The 24,105-nt window shown below is 52.4% G+C and overlaps 1 protein-coding gene across 1 annotated transcript in view; it reads left to right on the forward strand.

Annotated features, from left to right (window-relative positions):
• Positions 1–827: 827 nt before the first annotated feature.
• Positions 828–24,105, forward strand: part of IGFBP5 (insulin like growth factor binding protein 5) — a 33,353-nt gene continuing 10,075 nt past the window's right edge. The window contains exon 1 of the mRNA XM_073304994.1: positions 828–1,787. Within this exon, the coding sequence (XP_073161095.1) occupies positions 1,457–1,787 (331 nt within the window). The 5' untranslated portion in view covers positions 828–1,456. The remainder of the gene's footprint in view (positions 1,788–24,105) is intronic.

Below are 24,105 nucleotides of genomic sequence, written 5' to 3' on the forward strand. Positions count from 1 at the left end.
TGCTAAGTACTATGCCTGATAGCCAATGTTTGCACGATTGGGCCCTGCGTGATTTAAAAAGTCATTAGAACTTCAGTGGGAAATCAAAACGACAGAGCACTCTGCGATATCTCACAGACAGACATGCCAAACCCGCGAAAAAAACACAGAAATTGGGCTTGGTTTTGGCTTAATTGGCTTGTGAGTTGCTTGTTGGCTAGTTTTTGTAGCTTGTTTGGCTTGTAGCTTGTTGCTTCTTTTTTGTGATCGGCTCCCAGCAAGGGGGGAGGCAAGTGGGGATAAGGTGGGGGAAGAGAGTCAGGGGTGCACAGCGGACCCACCACAGTCCCAGGCTGCATGCCGGGGGGATCTAGTCACATAGAGCGTTGGGGTTCTTGTTCTGAAATGGGATTAGCTAGATTTTTGGCTCATTGTGAAAGTCGGGGTGCTTATTTACCACATGAAAGTTGGCAACTGTGCTCACAGAGCTTCCCAGACAAATCCTCTCTGTGTCTCTCTCTCAAGCCTAGCCAGGGCTGCCCTCCTAACTGTCCAGTGTTATTGGGAAAATCGGAGCAATTTGTTTTCAAGACCCTCCCTTCTTCCCCACCCCCCAATCATATATTATCCTTGATCGTTGCCCGGGGTTTGAAACCTAGAAGTCAAAAGCTGCAGCTCCCACCCCCACTCACTCTGAGTGTGCACTGACATTGCTGCAGTTCTGGCACCCCTCCAAGCTGAGGTGTCATTGGGATCTCAAATTGCAGCTAAGGGCTGGCAGGCAGCCAGGGCAGTCTATTTAAAAGACAAGCCTGCTCGGCAGTATTCAGTCTCTTTAGAAACTTCTCCGGGGGGAAAGTGTGGAGAGATCTACAAAGTGGAATTTTTTTCCTCCTTTCCCCCCCCCCTTCAATTTTCTTTTTCTTTTTTTAACTCTTCTCCTGCAGCCTTTGCACACACACACACACAAATCCAAACTTTTGCAGAAAACTTTTCTTGACAGCGCTGGAAGAGGAGGGGGGAGGCAAAGCGACCCAATCAAAACACAATGTGCTTTCAACCAGCCTCTCCAGCCGCCTAGCACTCCCTGCTCTGCTGGGTTTCCTGATTCTTTGCAGCCCTCCTGCCAGGAGCCCCTTCCGCAAATAACTTTGCTCCCCACTTGCCCTCCTCGCCAAGCGTTGGAAACCTGCTGGGGGCAGGGCGGGGGTGGGATATTTGCTGCCGGTTTAGGGAGCCTTCACAACCCAGCTCTTTGCTGGCTTGTGATTTATTTAACACCCCCCCTCCCACCCCCTCAACCTGTTGCAGCCAGGCTGTGCACGCTGGTTATTTTGAGGCCAAAATCATCATCACCATCATCATCATCATTCCCGGGACTTTTTTTGGAATTTAGAGGGGGGGATTTTTTTTTCCCCCTCTCCCACCCCTCCCCCTCTTTAAAAGCCAGCTTTGCATCCTCGCTCCGGCCTGGAAGATGCTCCTGCCCCTCTGCCTGCTGCTGGGCACGTGCCTCGGCTGCTCCCGGGGCCTGGGCTCCTTCGTGCACTGCGAGCCGTGCGACGAGAAAGCCCTGTCCATGTGCCCGCCCAGCCCGGCGGGCTGCGAGCTCGTGAAGGAGCCGGGCTGCGGCTGCTGCCTGACCTGCGCCCTGGCCGAGGGGCAGCCCTGCGGGGTGTACACCGAGCGCTGCGCCCAGGGGCTGCGCTGCCTGCCCCGCCAGGGCGAGGAGAAGCCGCTGCACGCCCTGCTCCACGGCCGGGGCCTCTGCCGCAACGAGAAGAGCTACCGGGAGCAAGCCAAGCTGGGTGAGTGGCTGCGGCGGGCCCCCCCCCCCCCAGTCCTGCTGCAGCCCCTGCGGGGGGGCATTGCACCGTAGGGCATTGCACCTTCCCCCCCCCCGGGTCACCCCCGCCCCCCATGGCATTGCACCTTCCCCCCCCCCGGGTCACCCCCGCCCCCCATGGCATTGCACCTTCCCCCCCCGGCTCACCCCCGCCCCCCATGGCATTGCACCTTCCCCCCCCGGCTCACCCCCGCCCCCCATGGCATTGCACCTTTCCCCCTTTGCTTGCCCCACGGCTCACCCCCCTATGGCATTGCACCTTTCCCCCTTTGCTTGCCCCCCGGCTCACCCCCCTATGGCATTGCACCTCCCCCCCCGGCTCACCCCCCACCCCCCATGGCATTGCACCTTTCCCCCTTTGCTTGCCCCCCGGCTCACCCCCCTATGGCATTGCACCTCCCCCCCCGGCTCACCCCCGCCCCCCATGGCATTGCACCTTTCCCCCTTTGCTTGCCCCCCGGCTCACCCCCGCCCCATGGCATTGCACCTTTCCCCCTTTGCTTCCCCCCCGGTTCACCCCCCCATGGCATTGCACCTTCCACCCCGGCTCACCCCCGCCCCATAGCATTGCACCTTTCCCCCTTTGCTTGCCCCCCGGCTCACCCCCGCCCCCCATGGCATTGCACCTTTCCCCCTTTGCTTGCCCCCCGCTCACCCCCCTATGGCATTGCACCTCCCCCCCTGGCTCACCCCCACCCCCCATGGCATTGCACCTTTCCCCCTTTGCTTGCCCCCCGGCTCACCCCCCTATGGCATTGCACCTCCCCTCCTGGCTCACCCCCACCCCCCATGGCATTGCACCTTTCCCCCTTTGCTTGCCCCCCGGCTCACCCCCCTATGGCATTGCACCTCCCCCCCCCCCGGCTCACCCCCGCCCCCCATGGCATTGCACCTTTCCCCCTTTGCTTGCCCCCCGGCTCACCCCCTATGGCATTGCACCTTCCCCTCCCCGGCTCACCCCCGCCCCCCATGGCATTGCACCTTTCCCCCTTTGCTTGCCCCCCGGCTCACCCCCCTATGGCATTGCACCTCCCCCCCCGGCTCACCCCCACCCCCCATGGCATTGCACCTTTCCCCCTTTGCTTGCCCCCCGGCTCACCCCCCTATGGCATTGCACCTCCCCCCCCGGCTCACCCCCACCCCCCATGGCATTGCACCTTTCCCCCTTTGCTTGCCCCCCGGCTCACCCCCGCCCCATGGCATTGCACCTTTCCCCCTTTGCTTCCCCCCCGGTTCACCCCCCCATGGCATTGCACCTTCCACCCCGGCTCACCCCCGCCCCATGGCATTGCACCTTTCCCCCTTTGCTTCCCCCCCGGCTCACCCCCGCCCCCCATGGCATTGCACCTTTCCCCCTTTGCTTGCCCCCCGGCTCACCCCCGCCCCCCATGGCATTGCACCTTTCCCCCTTTGCTTGCCCCCCGGCTCACCCCCGCCCCCCATGGCATTGCACCTTTCCCCCTTTGCTTGCCCCCCGGCTCACCCCCGCCCCCCATGGCATTGCACCTTTCCCCCTTTGCTTGCCCCCTGGCTCACCCCCGCCCCCCATGGCATTGCACCTTTCCCCCTTTGCTTGCCCCCCGGCTCACCCCCGCCCCATGGCATTGCACCTTTCCCCCTTTGCTTCCTGCCCTGGCTCACCCCCACCCCCCATGGCATTGCACCTTTCCCTCGTTGCTTCCTCTCCACCCCCCGGCTCCAGCCGGGCTCACCTCCCCACCCCTTAGGGCATTGCACCTTTCCCACTGCTCCCGCCGCACTCACGCTCCCTCCTCCTGCAGCCCTTGCTGTATCCCCCCACCCCCTTATGGCATTGCATCTTCCCCCCCTTGACTCCCCCTGCTCCAGCCGCACTCACACCCCCTCCTGTGCTCCCCTGCTGCAGCCTCTGCCGTGTCTCTCCCCCCATGGCATTACACCTTTCCCCCTGGCCTCCCCCCAGCTCCAGCCGGGCTCACACCCCTCCTGCTGCAGCCTCTGCCGTGTCGTCCCCCCTCCCCCATGGCATTGCACCTTTCCCCCTTCGCTTCCCCCTTCTGCTCCAGCCAGGCTCAGTCCCCCCCCTTAGGGCATTGCATCTTTCCCCCTGCCCCAGCCGGGCTCACACCCCCTCCTGTGCTCCCCTGCTGTGTCCCGTCCCCCTTTAGGACATTGCACCTTTCCCACTGCTCTCGCCGCACTCACGCTCCCTCCTCCTGCAGCCCTTGCTGTATCCCCCCACCCCCTTATGGCATTGCATCTTCCCCCCCTTGACTCCCCCTGCTCCAGCCGCACTCACACCCCCTCCTGTGCTCCCCTGCTGCAGCCTCTGCTGTGTCCCGCCCCCCCATAGCATGACACCTTTCCCCCGGCCTCCCCCCCAGCTCCAGCCGGGCTCACACCCCTCCTGCTGCAGCCTCTGCCGTGTCCCCCACTCCCCCATGGCATTGCACCTTTCCCCCTACTCTCCCACCCCCCGCTCCAGCTGCGCTCACACACACCCTTCTCCGTGCTCCCCTGCTGTAGGGCGTCGCCTCCCCAGCCCCCTGCAACATCTCCCCTTCCTCCCCCCCACGAGGGATCCTCCCTTATCCCCTCTCTGTTCCTCTCCTCCTGCTCATCTTGCTGCACCCTCTTCCCCTCCTATTGTACCCCCTACCCAGCTTGTCTTCTCCCCCAGGGAATCCTGCCGTCGGCCCCTCTCCCCTGACCTTCCACCTCAACCCATCCCCTGAAAGCTGCTGGTTCCCTGGCCCCTCCGTCCATCCTCCCCGAGCCCTCTGCTCCTGCGCCCTTCTCCCCTTTTCGTATCTACCTACCTCCCTAACCCCTCTCCCTTGGCTTGGCAGCTAACTTGCGCTTTGGAAGTGAAGCAATACAAGCCAGAGCCTTCCATGCCAAATCCCCACCCATCCAACCCTTCAGTTCAGCCCCCAACGCCCCCGCAACACATACCCCTCCGCCCCCGCCACTTCAAGACCAGCTTTTCCAGCTTGGCTACTGGAGGTCTTTGCTGGGCAAGGAGCGGGAGCAGGTGCATCGGGGAAAGGAAAACCCAGATGCAAAATGAATGCAAAAAAAAAAATTAAAAGAAAGCCAAGGTGGTTTCGCCTTTGTACACTGCAGTTTGCAAAGACAAAAAGGGAGCTACATTTCCTTTCATTATCTCCAACTTTGGGATCCTCTTTAGAGTGACCACCTGGCCCTTAGTTCATTGATTTCTCCCTTAGGGTGACAACCCATCCCTTGTTTTAAGATGTATTGAAATGTATCAAAACTGATCATGAGAACCGTTTTAAAGGTGACACTGGAGCTTATGATAATTACACTGTATATCTGAGGGCAGTCGCAATGTACACCTGATAGAAAAAATACATGATATGCTAAGGGGAACGCTATTTCCCTAAAATGTCCCTTTACATAAAGCATTGTCCCTTACTGTTCGTAGGGTTTTCCCTTATTTCCATTATCCCTGTCTAAGATCCAGTAGGATCCTGTTGTTCTGTTTGTCCCGTTTGTTCACCTTCAACCACCAAAGGGAAGGGGAGGGTGGGAGGAGACCCTTATAAAAACCCCAAACTTCGTATGCAAAAGAAAAAAAAATCCTTTTTTTTTTTTTTTTTTTGCCAAGCCGCTCTTGCATCCGTGCATCGGCGATTTGCTCCTTATCCCTTCTAACGCCCAATAAATCTTGCCACTTTTATTATTTTTCTCCCCTTCTGCTGCTGCAAGCGTGTGCTGCTTTTTATTTGTCTTCCTTCATAGCAAAGCCAAATATATGTATTGGCAAAAAAAAAAAAACAGTCAGGCTCTCTTTGGAGCAGTTTAAAGGCACAGGCCACTTTCTGGATCATGCAGAAATGTGGATTGGGTCTGTTAAAGTGGAAGATGGTAAAAGAAGAGCTGATTTCCTGTCTTGGAACCCAATAAACTGAGTAATAATCCGGTAACACTGAAACCACGTGAAATGTCCCCGTGCGCCACGCATGTCACCCATAGCATTATTTACTCTGTGTGTGTGTACGCCCAGCGCAAGAGGCAGGTGGTGTGGTCAGGGCAACAAGTAATGTGGCTAAAATGCAACAGACAACGCGCTGAGCTCGGCTCCCTACCTGCAGTTCAGTGTAACAACAGTGCCCCTTGCAGACAGATGGCACCAGCCACACTTCAGCTTTCCACTTATTTCTCAGAGAGGCTGATTATTCTCTTTCTCTCTCCACCCTTCCCAAGGAATCCAGTCCTATAGCAGGTGCATAGATATGAAGAAGCACTTGGCCAGGCTTCCTTTAATCGGCTTGGTTTTTCGTCCTGTAAGGCACTTTCTGGCTCAGTCAGGAATCCAGCGGATGAATGGGGTGAGAGAGGTTGGGTTGAGGAGTTGTTTTACTGGTCCCCTACTGGCCTTCCACTCAAATCTTGCAGGTGGGCCCATCGGGAGCTCTGTTGGTTTCTCAGATTAAGTGAACAATTCTGAACGTCTGAACTGAAATTTAGAATAAAACAACCTTCTTGAGCCAAGAAATGTCTGGATTGTATTGGAAGGGAGCAGCAGAGTTAGCTTTAGACTTGCGAGGTTGTAAAAATCAGGAATTTCTGAGGACAAGGAGAAACAAAACAAAACAAAAAACTCCTCGTGGCTTTTGAGTGGTAGAGGGTGAGAACAGCGAAGTATATTTTCATAGGCATGTTACTAAGCAACTGGGGAGGAAAGAAAATGAAGTTTGACTTGAACTTGCTGGCCTCTGCCAGCTTGGCCAGAAATCCAGGGACAATATGTCAGGGAAGCTGGCCTGGGTTACAGTCTCTGGATGTCCAAACTTGGCCCTGAGCTGAGAACTGCTGCGAAAGAATCAACCGTGTATAACTAAGTGACAGTCGAGAGGGATGGATTCAGCTGCATATTTATTTATTCATGTTCTTGCAGCAGGTCTGTTTAAATCCACTTCTCAGAAATATTTTTTTCCTCGTTGTTATGGTGGATAGACAGCTAATGCGGTGCAGATTGTAGCATAGGACTGGAAGGCAAGGGACCTGGAGTTCTAATGCCAGGTCAGCTATAGACCCGCTGTTCTACTAGGGGGGTAGGTTCACTGGCTCTCTCTGTGCCTCAGTTTCTCCAACTGTAAATTGGGAATACTGATATTGAGAAATTAATCTACCTATGTACAGGCTACATTCATTAATGTTTATAGAGAACTCTTAAGTGTCTTGAATGAAAACCGCCACGAATTGCAAAGGAATATTATGGTGTTCGTTATTAATATTACTAGTGCTTAGATACCCGTGTGATGAGTACCCGGTAAAAATACTCTGTTATCAGCGGGATCGTGTCCTTACCTTCAAAGCTGTAACTTACCCCAGTGAAATTTACAGGCCTGTAAAAACACAAGCAGCATCATTTGTGTAGCTCGGTTTTTAAAATGTGCCTGCTCTTTCCGTTTTTCTTTCACGGTTTGCCACATCACACCACCGCCTGTTGACCTCAGAGACAGAGAGGTCGGAGACAAGAACCAGAGTGGAGTTTACTGGCCAAATACAAGTCTACTGACTTGAAAAAGTTCATGGAAAAACAAATGTGGCCAAAAATTTCTCTCTCTCATTCCTTCTTTCTTTCAAGAAAGAAAAAATAATCTCTGGCAAGTTTCCTTATGAAACTCTGAGCCAATGATAACTGTAGCTGCGAGGGAGAAATTCAGAGCTAGCTTTAAGAAAATGCTTATTGCTGTGTCAGCTTAAACAAGACAGGAGAAGCAGTGGGTGTACCTAAATTCCCTGCAGCTAGTACCAGGTTTAATTCTTTATCATTCCCTTGACAGATTTTCCTCTCCCTCTTCCATGCTCTCAGTTTAAGTGTGCTTTACCATGCGGCTGGGTTTAACAGACACACAACAGCTGTAAATGAGTGACTGGGATATAAGATGGGCAGGTGTGCCTCTATAGACTGGAGAGCTGGGGTGAACTGGGGTTAGATCTAAGGGTCAGGGTTAGGGCAAGGGTCATGGGAGCAGGGAACTATGTACACACTACAGTTACGAACATGTGCTGTCCAGGGGAAAACCGGCATAGTGATCTGTGCTGAGTGGTGAGTTCTTTGTGTGAAGCTGAGACCATTAAAACCCTTGAGATCTGAAAGCTAAAGCTAGTAGCAACAGGCTCTCGGAGCAGAAACAGGAAAAACTCCATTTTTCTTTTTGAGCTAAAGTTTAAAAAAATGGTGAAATCCATCAGGTGCAAGCAAGAAAGTTGGTTTTTGTGGTATGGATCAAACAGGAAGGGCTGGGGGCCTCTTGACGGGCAGATTCTGCCACAGCTTTGTTTTTAGAGCAGGAACAAGTTTGAGGAGTTGATCCAAAATAAATGTCTGCCTAATCCCACCAGTGAAAAGATGCGTGGCTGTGTGTGTATTATATAGGGCCAAATTCTGATCTGTCTTGCACCACCGTTAATCTGGTATAACTCCACTGACGGCAATGGAGTTACTCCAGATTTATGCGACTGTAACTGAGAGCAGAATCTGACCCTATAAAAGTGAGCCTAAGCAAGTTTGAGGGAATCTAGAGGAAAGTCAAGGGCCCTGGTCATGCAAAGACTTAAGCACACGCAGACTTTAACCACATGCGTAGTCTTACTGTCATGTCAATCACGTGAATAAAGTCAGTTATATGCTTTAAGTGTTTGTAGGATCAAGGCACAAGAAAACATACATGGGGACCGGAAGAAGGGGGAATAGACACTGTTGTAGGTTCTTTGCTGACTTAGGATAGGCTCCCTTCTGAACCTTTCCTAAGTATATTGTAGATTTAGTTTAGCTATAGATATACATCCCCTGTCTGCACTGATAAAGAGAAAAGAAGCCCCAAGATGGCCTAATCTGCTCCATGGAAGCCAGGCATCTGTCTCACAATACTCAGCATTCTGGTTTCTCCTTATGAATGTTTTGCCTGACGGCAGCGACAGGGTGTATTTGTGGGGCTTCCCATTTTCCTCGAGGGTCTCTGTCAGGGGCAGAAGAGCAGGTGAAGAGGCCCATTCTGGGGCGGCAGTTCCTATGTTCTTAAGTAGGATTTCCAAGGCTCCCTGTTCTGTTAAGGAGTAAAGAGGAAGAAAGGAGTCACAAGAGCCTGACGGTCGTTTCTGCTTTTGCTGAGCAGGACAACTGGTGAGCTGCAGTGCCTCGTTGCCTGAGGGTACCAACCTGCACAGCACAGCCGATAAAAATGCCAGATTCGGCCCTCGCTTACCAAACACCTTACACCCCTGTTGAAGTCAACAGGCAGCTACAGAGGTGTAAAGGAAGCCAGAATTCACCCAGAATGCTCACATACGTATGTGTCTACCTATATCTTATTAGATTATTACATACGTAAAATGTGTGTTGACATGCCCCCACGTATGTATAGCTACTCAGATATGTATGGGACTATATAATATACTGTAATATACACTCACTCATATATGCAATAAGAGGTAAATAGAGAAGCACTGTGTGCATTACTATTAACATTTAATACGTGTACTTAGGGTAGCCCCCGGAAGCCCCTGTTGAGTTGGGGCCCTGTTGTGCTAGACGCCAGGTGCTGTGCAAATGCATAGGAAGAAGCACTCCCAGCCCAAAGTGCTTCCAGTCTAGTTCAAGGCAAGACACAAGGGAGGGCAACGAGCAACAGAAGGGCAGGGGGAGAGGGGCTAAAGGCGGCAACAGCAGCAAAGACCTTGTGGTGATGTCCTCAAGCTGTGTGCACAACTGGATGGAGCTGAAATCATGTCAGATTTTTTCCTTAGCTAAATAAATAGCACTGATCCCCTGTTGGCCTCTCTCGCTAGCCGCTGCGAGGTTGGAGGTCTGACAGGAAGGGGGTAGGCCGAGGAGAGGGATTCGTGGAAATGAGTGCAGGTGTCTCTCCGGGGAAGTTGTTCCGCCCAGAAGGGGTGGCAGGCAGAAAACATGGAGACAGCTGTGGTGAGGGAATCTCGACCTCAGTCGGGGAGCTGAGGGGGCCGGGTGCTGCAGCAAGAGACAAGTGTGGGGAAGGAAGGGAAGGGAAGGCTGTCGGGCTAGGAAGTGAAGCCACGGAGCTTGAACTCAGCATGGGGAAGCCAGCTGAGGGATTTCACGACTGGAGCAGATGCATTTGTGTACGGGCCAGAGGGCAGCAATGGGGGTGCTGAGGAGGAGGATGTCAGCATCGCGGCAGGAAATGCTGAGGGCCGGGATGGGGCTTTTAGCCGTGAGAACAGGGAGCTTAGAGATGCTGAGGAGGAAGAAGCGAAGGTGGCCCGGAGGAACCAATTATACATTTGCCAGCCAGAATAATCTGCGGCTGGATACGCAGTAATAATCTGCAAGGGAACGTAATGCAGGTAAAAGATGTCACCGAGAGACTGAAATTGTCTCTTTAGCCTCGGGTCAGGTCCTGTGCGGGCAGCAACAAAGCAGGCATCCGCTGCCCCCTCAGCTACGGAGACCATGTCTAGCTAGGAGACGGGGAGGGTCTAATCCCAGGCCTCTGAGCTCGAGTGCCAGCAAGGGGGGGCAGCTGATGTCAATACCGGTCCTTTGAGACCACCAAGCTCATTGAACATTGGCCAGGAGATGGAAAGGATTTTCAGTCTCTCTCATCATGGCCTTCCTTCCCTCCAGCGACATGGAGGTGAAGTGCACCGAGGCTTGGAACCATCCGGGGCCGTAGACCTTCAGCAGGCATCAGTGGCCAGGGCAAATCTCAGCCAATGTTACTTTTTAGGTGGCTCTTCAATGCTAGTGATCTAAGGGGGCGCTGGTGTTTATTTCAGTTCAGCCGCTTGTAATTTGTTCCTGCAGGTGCAGGATAATATGCTCGCTGAAATCCAGGGCCCTCTAGAGTTCTGCATGGTCAAATTCACCTGTAGAGAGACTGATCTTTCAGAAAATGTCTCTGAGTTCGTTGTTGCTTTATGTTTTCATCAGTGCCTGCTACAGACTAGTTCCGCCGGTTATGCAGTCACCAGCTTCCTGCTGAGACAGCTCTACAGACTCAAGCTGAAGCAAATAGTGAACTTTGAACCTCAGCTGCACGTATTGCAAGAATCTGGCCGTCAGGTGACAGATGCTGCCCGTGACGGGTTAAGTTCACTGCTTGGCCTCCAAAATTTGCATAGGTAGAATTTGCAGGCCTACCTGTTTGTTCGTGCAAATCCCTGCTCTGTGCACACAGACACAGAGGTCGGCAATTTATTAAATTGAGCCTGGGTGTGTTCCTGAAAGATCTGCCCAAGGAATTAGTCTGAGAAAGTTCTCTGGGCTGTGTTATGCAGCAGGTCAGTTCTGGTCTTCGAATTAGGGGCTCTGGAACAATTTGTATAGCGCAGGTGCAGAGAGCCATTGAACCAAACTGTAAATCCTGTATATAATGGAAACTGCTTCAAGCCGGGGGGGGCGGGAGCTCCCCTAGTTCCAGCACCTATGCTTGGAATCTATGAATCTATATGCAAACAGGCACAGCCATAACATTTTTAAAGGTAGGGGCCCTCTTGGAAAATAGAGCCCTTTAATGGCTGGATGCCAGTAGATAACGTTCAAAACTTAATTCCCTTCCTTTGGTGCCCCCTCTAGGTGACTCCTGGGGAAGTCAGTGGGAATTCCACATGCAGAGGGCTTAAAGGATCAACCCTATTTGCAAACAATACTCTAATAGTGATACTTAGCTTTTCCCTAACACTTTTGTGCTTCCAAGGATTTCAACTGGCCGTTCAAACATTAATTAAGGCTTACAACACCCGGTGAGGGGTGAAACTTCTATCCCAAGAGAACTGTGCACTGTGTGATTGCTTTAGCTTTGCTGATGGGGATGACCAGTCTGGGTGGTGTTTAAGGTGGAGAAGGCCAGTCTGATAGGTATTTAATGCAGTAATTGCTGAGCTAGTATCCTAGATTGAGCTTACAGGGCACTTTTTGGTCAAATTTGGTCCAAAAAATTAATTTTATAAAACCAGCACAAATGTTTCCTTTTGTTTTTTATCATTTGTTTGTTTAATTCAAGTGGAATCTGTTTTTTTTTTTAAACAATCCTTCTGCTCACTCTTAATAACCCAAACACCAGGGCCTTGCCTTGCCTTAGGACATGAGAACCAGACAGTGAAACTGAAAATGTCTAGAAGCAAAAGTGAAACTGACTAGTTGGTTTTCTTGTTTACTTTTTGCATTTTGTGGGGCTTAAAAAATGAATCTTAGTGAAAAAAATTTTGTTTTACATTTTCTAAAAATGGTTTTAACAAATTTAGGTGTTGCTGGTAAAATCTGTTGTTGTCGTATGATTTTCAATCTCCTTTAGAGACAGTGCACATGGATAAGCTCTTTGTACACAATTGTGTAGCACAGATGCAATCATACAAACTGGTTCGTGGCCTCTAAGGTCATAGAAAGAGGCACAGTTTGAACATAAAACACTTTGTTAATTCCAAGAATTTATGCAGATTTTTCTGGAGGAGCAGTATAGAAAAAAAAATGTCCTTTCCAATCATTCTGTTGGATAATTTTATGACCAATGAGGGCCTGGTAATAATATATTTCCGTTCTCAGGCTTCAGGGTATAAGATGCTCTCCTCTGGACACCAAGAAAGAGTTCTGTTTCTTACTATACAGCCTGGTACAGACAGCTAAGTGCATTGTGGATTGTTGGGGTGCTGGGGTTTAGGGGGGACAGGGGTTGCATTGCTGCAAAGTATCAGACATGAGTCGCTACTGGAGGCAGGCAGCTGACCTGATGGACCAAAAATTTCAGCTAGTATTACTTCTCCTTTGTTCTAATTGGCCAAACAATGTGTCTTGTTACACAGCGGTAGCCTAGTGAGACATTTTCCTACCTGGTGTAACAGATGACTGCGTGTGCTTAAGGCAAATTATGGCCCTTTCTGCGTGGGTTCACTAGCCAGGAGCCCATAGCAGTACTTTATGGATTGGCCAGTGCCCGGCATAGTAAGGGGAATGCATTTTGCCACAGCATGGGAGCCACTCGCAATCTTTGATCTCCCAGGGAAGTCTCCATCCCTGGCAGTTTTTAATCAAGGTTGGCTGTTTTTCTAGAAGACCTGCTCTAGTTCAAACAGGAGGTATTTTGGGGAAGTCCTATGGCCTGTGCTATGCAGGAGGTCAGACTAGATGGTCACAGTGGTCCCATCTGGTTTTAGACTCTATCTCTGTATTCATCCTCACAACACCCCTGGAAGGGAGGCCCGTGCTGTTGTCACGGGGGAACGGAAGGATGGAGAGGGTAAGTGACATGCCAAGGTCACACAGGGAGTCTTTGTCAGAGGAAGGGATTGAATCCATGTCTCTTACATTTTGGGGGGTTGTAGCACAGAGAGGGAAAGTGCTAGGAAGGTTTGGGGGTGCAGGTTCAAATCCAGCTTGGGAAGCAGGGGTTTCAGTCTGCCATGCAGGAAGGGGGGAAGCATCAAGCTGGGAGAGGAATTGCCTAGTTTGGCAGCCAGGAGCATAGTGAGTAGTGAAAGGATTAAATTGGCTGATCGATTTCCTGCTGATGAGATCTATTAGAGAGTAGAATAGTTTCTCAAAGGAAGTGGCAGAAAACCGATTGCTTGCAACGTTTAATGCTGAGCCGCACACTGTGTTGTAGGAAACAATCTCACGCTAGTGCAGAGACAGGATCAGATGGTCCAACAGATCTTTTCCACCCGACTCCAGGGACATCCTTAAGAATCAGGCTGGAGTCATAGATCATCAGGGTGGGAAGGGACCTCAGAAGGTCATCTAGTCCAACCCCCTGCTCAAAGCAAGGCCAATCCCCAATTTTTGCCCCAGATCCCTAAATGGCCCCCTCAAGGATTGACCTCACAACCCTGGGTTTAGCAGACTAATGCTCAAACCACTGAGCTATCCCTCCCTGTCCTAGCGTTGAGTGGTTTAGATGTGTGATTTAGATGCTGAAGGCACAAGTCACTAGGTTAAGTTTCCTGTTGGGTTTTACTTTGTCTCTTCCAGCGCATGCAACCGCGTGTTTCTTCTGCGGGTTGATAATGATTTTGCTCTCTCTTCTGTTTTCCCTTTTTCTTGATAGTGCTGGCGAAAGGTGACAGATTGACAGTGCGAAAGACTGAAATCCTCCCTGTATTTGTCCCCAAACCAGCACAAGAGGGGAGGGATAGCTCAGCGGTTTGAGCTTTGGCCTGCTAAACCCAGGGTTGTGAGTTCAATCCTTGAGGGGGCCATTTAGGGATCTGGGGCAAGAATTGGGGATTGGTCCTGCTTTGAGCCGGGGGTTGGACTAGATGACCTCCTGAGGTCCCTTCCAACCCTGATATTCTATGATTCTATGAAGACTCCTCCACGCAGTCCCCTCCTAACCCACCTCACCCCTTTAGGGATGACACAAGAGTTCAGTCTCCATGGCCCATTGAGTGCTTGGCTTCTCTGCTTAGGCTGGCTACAAGGGCCCCAATGTATTAGAAATGGTGGATTTTGTGATGTAGAGACCTGTCCACCAGGAACAGGCCGGTGATTCCCCACCCACCCCCTCCTCCACCTCCCCTGCTCATTTCTACTAGGCCACTAAACAGCTGTCAGATTATAACAGCTTTCACTCACTACTTGCCTGCCTTGAAGTCAAACCAGTGTCCTGGTGGTGAAAGGCTCCCTATCCTGTTACCAATCCCCAGAGCTTTTTCTAGACCAGGGGTTCTCAAACTTCATTGCTCCACGACCCCCTTCCAACAACAAAAATTTCTACGCGCCCTCAGGATGCGGGGACCGAAGCCTGAACCCGTTCGAGCCCTGCCACCCCCAGTCGGGGGACCCAAAGTCAAAGCCCCAGGGCTTCAGCCCCGGGGGGGGGGGCGGGGCGGGGCTGCAATCTGAGCCCCATCGCCCAGAACTGAAGCCGAAGCCTGAGTCCTGCTGCCCAGGGCTGGGGCTTCAGCCCCGGCCCCCGGCAAGTCTAACGCCAGCCCTGGTGACCCCATTAAAACCATTTGAGAACCACTGTTCCAGAGTTTTGTGGCTACCTCTCATGCTGCTGTCTTTAAAAGGGAGCTTGGCATCTGTAATGGGGCAGATCCCCTCCTCTAGAGTCCCCTGCTCTAACCACTTGGAAAATAAGAAAGATCTCCCCTTTATCTGAACATTGCCCTGAAGCAAAAACACTCCCCTATTCTACAACAATAGCCAAAATTACTCTAATCTCACCCCTGGAATCTCCTCACTCCTGAATACTATTGTATTTACCAGACCTTTACCAGAAAATACCATTGTATTTTCCCCTTAGCTTCCAGGCCTGTCCTTGTTATGCTCCGTCAGGCCTGGCTAGGTTTTGTTTAGTTAACTCTGATTTATGTTCTAACAGTGCTGTCATTTCGGCAGAACATACATGCACGTTTTTTGCAGGCTGCAGCAAACTGAGCCGGGTTCCAGCTGAGCTTTAGGGAAGGCTCCTGCTAGCCAGAGAGAGCAAAGTTACTAACTGTCCCAAATTGACAGCTCCTCCCTGTGCCTCTCCTGTTGAGTCATCTGACACCAGGGCCTGAGGAATGATTTCTGACCCTTGCTGTGTGATATTCGTTAGGGTCCTGTTCCAACCTGCCGTACCTCCTTCATAGCAATGCAGCTGAGATTTCTTAGGGGAGCTCATTTCCGCTTTGGGGTTGTCTCCTGGGGCCAGACCTCTGGCAGCTCAGGGCCTGGAGTGCCAGGACATCCTCAGGGAAGAGAGTCTCATGTTCCCATTTGTCACATAAAGTTTTGCAACATTTTTGTTACCAGTAAACACGGCCGTGACGAGATGTTGGCACCTCTGATTCCGGCCTTCTGGCGCCCCGTTAGCACCAAGCAATTCATGGGGCTGTTTACAAATCATTTTCTAGAAGGGTGTTTCTCTCTCTTTCCCCATCTCCCTCCTTGCTGCTTGGAATTCCTTGGGGGATGGGTAAGGGAAGGACTTGTTACTTTCTCCACCTGTGGTCTATGTCTGGTGGAAGGGGGTGCAGAGAGTTTTAACCATTGTAACCTCTGATCATGGCAACAAAAATACGGGTCCTGACAATATTGAATTGAACTGCCTCTCTATTCTCCCTTTGTTCATCCCTCTGCATCTTCTGTAGTTCCAGAGGTCATGGAGAAATCCCCACCATCTGGAGAAATGCTAATCTCTCCATCATCAAGACTGAAGCTACTGCAGCTTCCCATTGTAAGCCTGATTTTGAAACAGCTCCTCCCCCCACAGCCCACTGTAGCCTCACCAAATCCAATCCAACCCACCTGCCGTTCCCTTGTGTGGTCTGGTGCCTGAGTCAAATTGCTTTTAGAAACCCATGCGAATGAACCAAGGCAATTCAGAGAGAGGATTATTTGCATTAGAGGCCAGATCCTCAGCCAGTGTAAATCCGCACAGTGTGACTGAAGTCAATGGACCTTCATCACATTACAGCAGAGGGAATTCTTGCCCTCGGAGTTTTCATTCCTTGGAAAGTTTCCTAATTGTTTTATTTGTTTGATATTTGTGGCTCACCCTAGCTCAAAAATGGCTTGCACTAGGGACGCCACATGGGTTTTTATTTTGTTGGCCTCACTGAGGACTAGCACCTGTGACAGTTTTAGGAGCATTCTGTGGCCAATACTGCAAACACTTACTCATGAAGTCAGTGGGACTGTTTGAGTAAGTGCACGGATTTTTCACCTGCATAAGCATTTGTGGGACTTCTAAGTTATTACAGGCAGTTTAAGTAGTTGTGTGATTAAATAAAGGGAATTACAGCACTCTCTACCACTGCATCCCTATGCCTCCTATAGCAAAAGTATATTGCAGGGACTGTTTTACCTCTCCCGGTGACGGAAACACTTCAGCATCACAGACAGATCATGCTAAGCTAGCGATCTGACCCTCTGCCCACACCGATCATTTAGACCTGCATTTTTCAGCCTGCACAAGTGCAGGCCTGAAGTCGTTCCCCTGGGTGCGCTTTTCCCAGGCACTAAACTAAGCTTTTTTCTTCTCCAGCTCAGACCAGGTGCAACAAGGTCATTGGGTTAACGCACTCCCAGGCCTGCATTTCAAATCAGTGCCACTTGTTTTAGAACTGCCCAGGTGGTGTAAAACACCTTCCTGTTCCTTGTCCCAAATAGTCACTCCCTACAGGCAAGCAGCAGCTGACTCAGCAGAGTCTTCTCCTGCATGTTGGTGCAGAGGAGACGCGGATCCGGTGAGAAGGCCCCAGTGCGCCACTGGCCCAAATAGCTCCTCGGGAAGGGGAAGGGGAAGCCTTTTGAGTCACCGCTTCATCCAGCTAGACTTGACAGATGGCTCAGCCTGGTTTTCCCCAACTGGGTGCAGTGTGCTAGAATGTTGGTGCCCAATTCTCAGCTTGTGGGCTCATCGGACTGAGAGATGGAGAAGAGCTAGTAGATCCTCCAGCCTTTCTCCAAACCATCGCAGGGTCATTCCCTACAGTACCTGCTCCAGTGCGTGACTCTAGTCTAGTTTTAATAGTCCGAAATGATGACTTGGGAGACGAGGTCACACATCACACTGTCCGAGAAGTATCTGTGATATCTAGCCTAAATATTACCTCTTCATCACACCTAGTTAGACCCCCGAGAGCCACCTGAAATCATCCTTCAGCTGTTTACGCTGTGGATATTTGTAGGCTGCTACGGTGTGTACTGTTGATTCACCGCTTGGCTAAAGTAGGCAAAACGTTGGCCCATAGTTCAATGAGTCATAGAATATCAGGGTTGGAAGGGACCTCGAGAGGTCACCTAGTCCAACCCCCTGCTCAAAGCAGGACCAATCCCCAACTAAATCAGTCCAATAGTTCAGTCCTTCCAGTCCCCTGACCACTTTTGCTGCTCTTCTCTGAGCATCGCCCTGTTGAGCGATATCCTTCTCTTAAGGGGATGCGCCAAACAAAGCAAAACATCGCCGGGGGAAGGGACCGTCGTCTTCCTGCTCCAGGATGCGCAGCCTAAAATTGAATTAGCCTTTTCTGCAGCCACATGTCACGTTGCAAACTTGCATCGGATGTGTGCACCGTTCGCACCCTGGGCCACATTCAGCATCACTGTTTCTCAGCTTGCTCCCTCCCAGCAGGGACTTATGTTTCAGACTGTATTCCCTAGGTGGCTTTGCGTCAGTAGTTCCAGCTGAATCTGCCCGTTTCTAATCCGTTCCCCCCCACACACCCCTTTTGGGGGGGATTCTGTCTGCATCGCTGCGTGCGACTCCTCCCAATTTAGTCTCATCTGCAAACGAACATCACCCATGTGCTCTACACGCAGTGCGGCAGATCCTGCCCCGACCCTTGGCTGTCCCCCCAAGTGCCCCCTACAGCCCAGAACTCTGCCACTAATTTTTACCAAGCCCAAAGCGCGTGGCAGCTGATCACGTCCGACTCGAGCCATCACTCTTGCTTAGAAGGACGAGGTCCCTGAAAGCTGGCTTGAGCTCAGGCCCTGGCCACTTCCACGCCTGCTTGTGCCAAAGGATGCTGAAGCTGAGCTCAGTGTGCCTGGCTGGAGATCTGTGGGGGGGTACTGGGGAACTGAGATCACCAGCTGACCTCAGCGGGGCGTTGGATCTGAGCGGGAACCCTAAGGCGCGAGGCCTCATGCTGACCAGCCTCCCTGTCTGCCACCTGCCTGCCTCTCTCCTGCAGCTCCCTGATGAACGGGGTCATTTGTTCACACAACTGCTGGCATTAGAGGGCCTGTCCCTCCTGCCAGGGTTTTCCTAAGCAGCCCGTTATTGTTGAGGCGTTATTATCTGGGTGTAAAAGTTCCCTCTCTCGAACCAGATTCCAGCAGGCTCTGTGCAGTCCCTCACGCCCTTCGCTTTCACAGCAAAAGGGAAAACCCTGCCAGGCGGTTGGATCAATATGTAACCCGCACGCCTCCTGGGTGTGGTGTTCTGTCCCCTCTGGGGGCACCGAGACCACTTAGAGATTAATGAGTCTGCTACAGCCTCTGCTAAGGGCCATGTGGCTTTTAGCTCATGTAGTAGAGGTCCATGCGTTTAGCTCCAGAGGTCACAGGTTTGATCCCGCCTGCCGCCGACTGGAGTCTGTCAGTGTTATACTGAGATAGGGCCCCGTGCCCCTGTACCTCAAACACAGGGTCAGTTCCTGCAGCTGGGTTAGACCAAATGGCTCAGGGATGTGGTGATGGGCTGCAGAGCCTTCCTCTCCCCCTCCCCCCCCCCCCCCTGCCAATCATGAGCATGGGTTCAAATCCGGCCTGGGTTGGAAGCGACAGAAAGTTTGTCAGCTGTGACAGGTAGCTATTAAAGTCACAGCTGCATTGCTCTGGGTGGGGGTGAATGGGCAGGGCTGTTTACCACCATCCACTGCAGCTAAGCCATGTACCCGGCCAAGCAGGACCCACAAAAGTAGTAAATACAGAGGAGGGTGGGAGCCCCTCCTCCCCCAGGGAAGGGTCAGCAGAGGTCCCAATACACTGGATGAGACACAGCCAATAGTCATTGTTAGTGGGGGAGACAGGAGGGCTGAAGTCAGGGCAGGATCGAAGCAAACCCGGTCTCGGCAGTTAGTCTATCTCCTGTCTGGGCTGTGCTCCGTGGAAGAGTGCGCACCTCAAACACAGGCCAGCAGGGGGGAGCGAGAGGCCACCGTGGGGCTGCCTGAGGGGAGACTGTGCAGCTGCCCTGCGCTTGGGAGTTACTAGTACAGAGGAGCCCAGGAGGGCTGGAATCTGAAGGGGTTTGGGTTCAAGGCCAGGTTTGGCCCGTGTATAATGACAGGAAATTGTTTACATGCCGCCGTAAGGCGTACGTCGATCCTGGGTGCTGGGCACAGGACGGGATCCCTGCCCCCAGGTGCTTGCAGAGTAAGGGGACGATCCTGCACGCTGCTGAGCTCCCTTCACTCTGACTGAGTCCCGGGTGCGCTCAGTGCCTCGCCGGGTCAGCACCAAACAGCCCAGACACACGCCCCAATTGCACGGGCCACCCTGGTGGGCCCAGCAGGTGGAGTGCAAGAAGGAGCTGGCCCTAGGCGGATCTGGGGGAAACGGTCCTGGGTCTGGAGGCACTGCAGAATCAAAGCCTCCGCTTTGGTCGCTAGCCCAGTCCAGCTGGGTGCTGCCCACCCTCCAGCCCCACTGAATTCACTGGCGCGGGGGGTGGGTCACAGCACTCAGGATCAGACCCCACGTGCTTGAGGGGCCTCCCTCCCGGTCCCCTATTGTGTGTAGAAAAATCCCAGCTCCCCTGCCTCTTTATTCCATGATTCCAGGGTGACATGAACTGTGAGCCCGGCATAGCCAGTGCCTCTATTTTGTCCCCCATGAGAAGGGTCGCAAAACACGACAGAGCCTGGAAAACATTGTGGTTTTGTGAGCACTGCCTCCGGCAGTTCTGGGGAATCGGTCCCAGCTGGGCAGCTCCTGCCACTGCCGGTACTGTAGCCTCGCTGTCTCGAGCAAGGGTCCCGTCCCACGAGTTGGGAACGCTTAGACGCTTTGAAGGGGCGGCAGGGAATGGTGCTGGAAACCAGTAGGTGGCGCTCATCCCTTTGAGTCAGTCCTGGACCAATGCAGTTACAATAAACTGCGTGTTCCTGCCTTAAAATTCCTACATCGGTTTCAGCTTGATACATGAGTCTACTTCATTGCCAGCCCTAAAATGTAATGTCTGATTGCTGTGTGCTGGTAAACAGCTGCCACATTCCACGCCAGAGGTGGCTGCCTTTCAGTGCTGGGTAACGTGATCCTTACCTTTTTCCCTGCCTGACCAGCTGGTTGGGAGGCTGAATCAAGTAAACCAGTCTGTCCTCCTCCAGCACCTTTCACCTGAGAAGCTCAAAGGATTCCTTATTCTTATTAGTTAGTACTTACTAGAGGATTGCACGTGTTACTGTTTACGCAAGCTGAACTGTGTCTTATCCAACTTTTTAGGTGCAAAGGGCTTGTTGAGTTTTCCAAAACACCATAAACAGTGAGTTTCTATGGCTCGACAACAATGCAGTCGCATGTTATAGCCCCTATTTCCTGGCCTCCAGCCAGCAGAAAGCAAGAGACCGTCAGAGAAGTTAAAGAACTGCCTCGTGATCAGGAATAAACTCACGATGGCCAGTGCAGGGAGACCATCAGAAGCTAGTACACTCCAGTAGGGGCCTGATGCACATCCCAAAAATCAGCATCGCTGTAGTTGCCCAGAAGCAATGAAAAGAGAGCTTTGCCCTGTGCTTAGGAAGATGCATGTGTAGTGGTAGGTGCTAGAGGGCAGCAGATCTTGTTAGGGTTGCTGTAACTTTCACTTGCATGATTTGTTTCTCCCCAGAAACTGGGTTTGATTCTTAGCTACTCCAAGGCTCCTTTACATTGGTCGTGTGGAGGGGGGGAAAGGCCCCCCCGAGAAACTCCCTTATGAAGAGATCCCACCCAACACCATGTTCTATTCCCAGCACTGCCTCCGGCCCTACTCGGTGATTTTGGGCAAGTCACTTCCCGTCCCATGCCTCAGTTTCCCCATCTGGAAAATGGGGACAATGATGCTGACCTCCTTTGTAAAGTGCTTTGAGACCTACTGATGCAAAGCACTATAGGAGAGCTAGGGATTATTACTGTTGTTAAACTGGTCCTGCTCTCAGCCCACTGCATAGGGGGCAGGCTGGCGTACGGCTGGCGCATGGTTATTCTCTGCTTACCAGGGCCCATGGGAGATTAAGGGAAGCAGAGCACAGTTTAGAGCAGCCCTGAGGCTGTTCTAACTTGTGTCAGTCACCACACAGCCCCAGAATTCAAGCTGCACAAAGGTTGCTTAAAGCAACTTTTGCCCCCCACCTTTCCTGCCCCAAGGAGTAACTAAGACTGGGGCCCACTGAGTGCATTAGGGGCCCAGTGGAGATGGGGCATAGTAGGTGATGCCCTGCTCAAACTCCACCCACCATCCCAAGCTCCACCCACATTTCAGAAGAGTTGGCTCTCTCCGCAGTAGTCCACAATGTTTGTGAATAATTAAGCTGCCACCCTGCACTGGCAACCTCTCAAGGAGCCCCAACGAGGAGCGAAGAGGCCAGTCCTTGCCCCCAGCAGCGACTTCCTCCCCTGGGTCCCGACGGCTCTCTCGAAGGGTAAAACGGTGGAAAGGGTTAGCGGTTCCTGCTTCTGCGAAAAGCAATCCGACTGTAACTGCTTAGAGGTTCGCCCGGGCTGCTGCACTGCGAGTGGGGCGGATCCTGATGGAGTAGGAGGCAAACTTCAGTCTCCTTCCTGAGCCACTAGGGCCCTGCATGCCCAGCTGCAGACGCTGACCCGGGAGGTTCCCCCCCGCCCCCATCTGTATTCTGCAAACCCCCTGGGTCTTGTTCAGCCCCAGCAGCCCTGACCTGGCCTGTCTGGGGGTTAACGGAGCAGGTTTGGGGGGCGGAGGCTTTCGGCAGGCGTTAATGTGTCGCTGACGTGGGCGTCTTACCCGATTGCAAAGCCCGGCTCAGGTTCTCTCAGCCAGAGCGAGGAGGGGGATTGGGTGACAGTGAGAGGCTGTATCGGTGACGCGGCCTGGGCCGGGAGTGTGCACGCCGCCGGATACAAGTTGCTCCCTAATGTTCCAGCCAAGGAATACATGATCCCTGGCAGGATCCCACCGAGCTGCTGTTTGGGGAGGAGAGGAGAGGGGGGTCTGGCAGCTATCCTTGCCACCCTCCCCCAACCCTGGGCACCGCTTGGCCCTTCCTTCCCAACTGGGACGCCAGCCTCATGAGTAACTCTAGGAAAGCAGGAGCAAGGGAACCATGGTTGGATTTCTGGAGCTGGGGAGCCCCCTGCCGTAGGCCCTGAGAGGTGGATCAGTGGATTGAAAACACAACCAGCTCTCCCCATCCAGCCCCCTCCCTCTCCCTCTGGCAGACAAGGACTCAGCTAAAGTGAGACCTGGTGTCTTTTGTAAAAGCTTCGTCAGCTGGGCTGTGGTTTTGCACAAACTAAACCATGTCCGGTTTTCCCCTGATCCCTCATTTCACATGGTGGGAAGATGCGGGGATAGGAAGGCGAGGCCGATGGAGGAGTAGGCTGTCGTCACTGTGACCACTTCAGACCCAGATTCGGGTGCAGTGGAGATCAGAAGACACGCCAGGGTGTTGATCGGAGCAAGATAATGCTCTGGCGAATACGGAATAACAACTCTAGGGGTAGCGGGAGCTAGACAGGTGTAAATCAGTTTGGGAAATACCAGCCCCCTAGCCACGCACCCCTCAAATCCATTCACTTTACAGGGCGTCTGCTCACACATTTTCTGTCTCTCCTACCTCCCGAAAGGGATCGGAACTGGGCCATCCACTCGCTACTCATGATTCTGGCTCGCAGATAAATTCCAGGTTTGCAAAATTACAAATGACAGCAAGCGGGAACAAAGAGCTCTGTTTGCATCCTTATTATATGCCTTCTCCCTGGCCATACCTGTGCCGCTGGTGGCCCCTTCAGAAAAGAGGAACTGCTGCATTCAAGCTGGACCAGGCCATTTTCTTGAGTGCCCAGCAGACCCCCAAAAAACAAAATACACACAACAGAGTTTGAGAAGATCCAGGACCCAGGCTCCCAGTTCATGATAATCTCTGTAGCCGACACTGTACAGACAATAGGGGAGGCTGGCCTGCGTGCTGGGCTGCACATCCTGGTTTGTTATTGTAGGGTTGCACAGGAATGCCAGGCTGCATGCTCTCGTTTGCTATTGCAGGGTCGCACAGGAATGCCAGGCTGCATACCCTTGTTTGTTATTGTAGGGTTACACAAGAGCAGTGGGCTGCACATCCTGGTTTGTTATTGTAGGGTTATTTATTAGGGTTATATGTTTTTAAAGGAAAAATTCAATCTAAACTATTCATTCTAAAACCAGCCGCAGACCAGGAGAGATGTTAGTGCTCAGCTGGCTCTTCCGCCCGTAGAGCTTGTCCCCTTACTGTTAGAGCTGAGGATTCAGTGGGCATGGGATCTTGGCACTCTCTCATTATTCCAGCAGGAGCTGAGCACCAGTGCCTGGGCCCAATGTCCAAACCAAGTTTTTAAAGCTGACGATGCTGGAAGAGCAAGAACAGAGACGGCAATAATGCTCTTCAGCCAGGGGCATTGTGGGGGTTTCCTTCTGTCCTCTGGAGTATCAGGGCTTGGGCACTGCCGGAGATAGGATGCTGCACCAAGTGGATCTGGCATTGTACCGCCTCGCTTCTTACCTGCCTTCCAAGGCTGATGTTCTGTGGTCTATGGGCCCGATCCAGCGCCTAATGCAGTCAGTGGGGGTGGCGTGAGGTTGAAGACGGGAGAGTTATGCTGGGGTACATGCTGCTTTTCTGCCCGGCTTTTCAGT

The sequence above is a fragment of the Lepidochelys kempii genome, chromosome 11 (genome assembly GCF_965140265.1).
Source record: "Lepidochelys kempii isolate rLepKem1 chromosome 11, rLepKem1.hap2, whole genome shotgun sequence".
Taxonomy (NCBI): Eukaryota; Metazoa; Chordata; order Testudines; family Cheloniidae; genus Lepidochelys; species Lepidochelys kempii.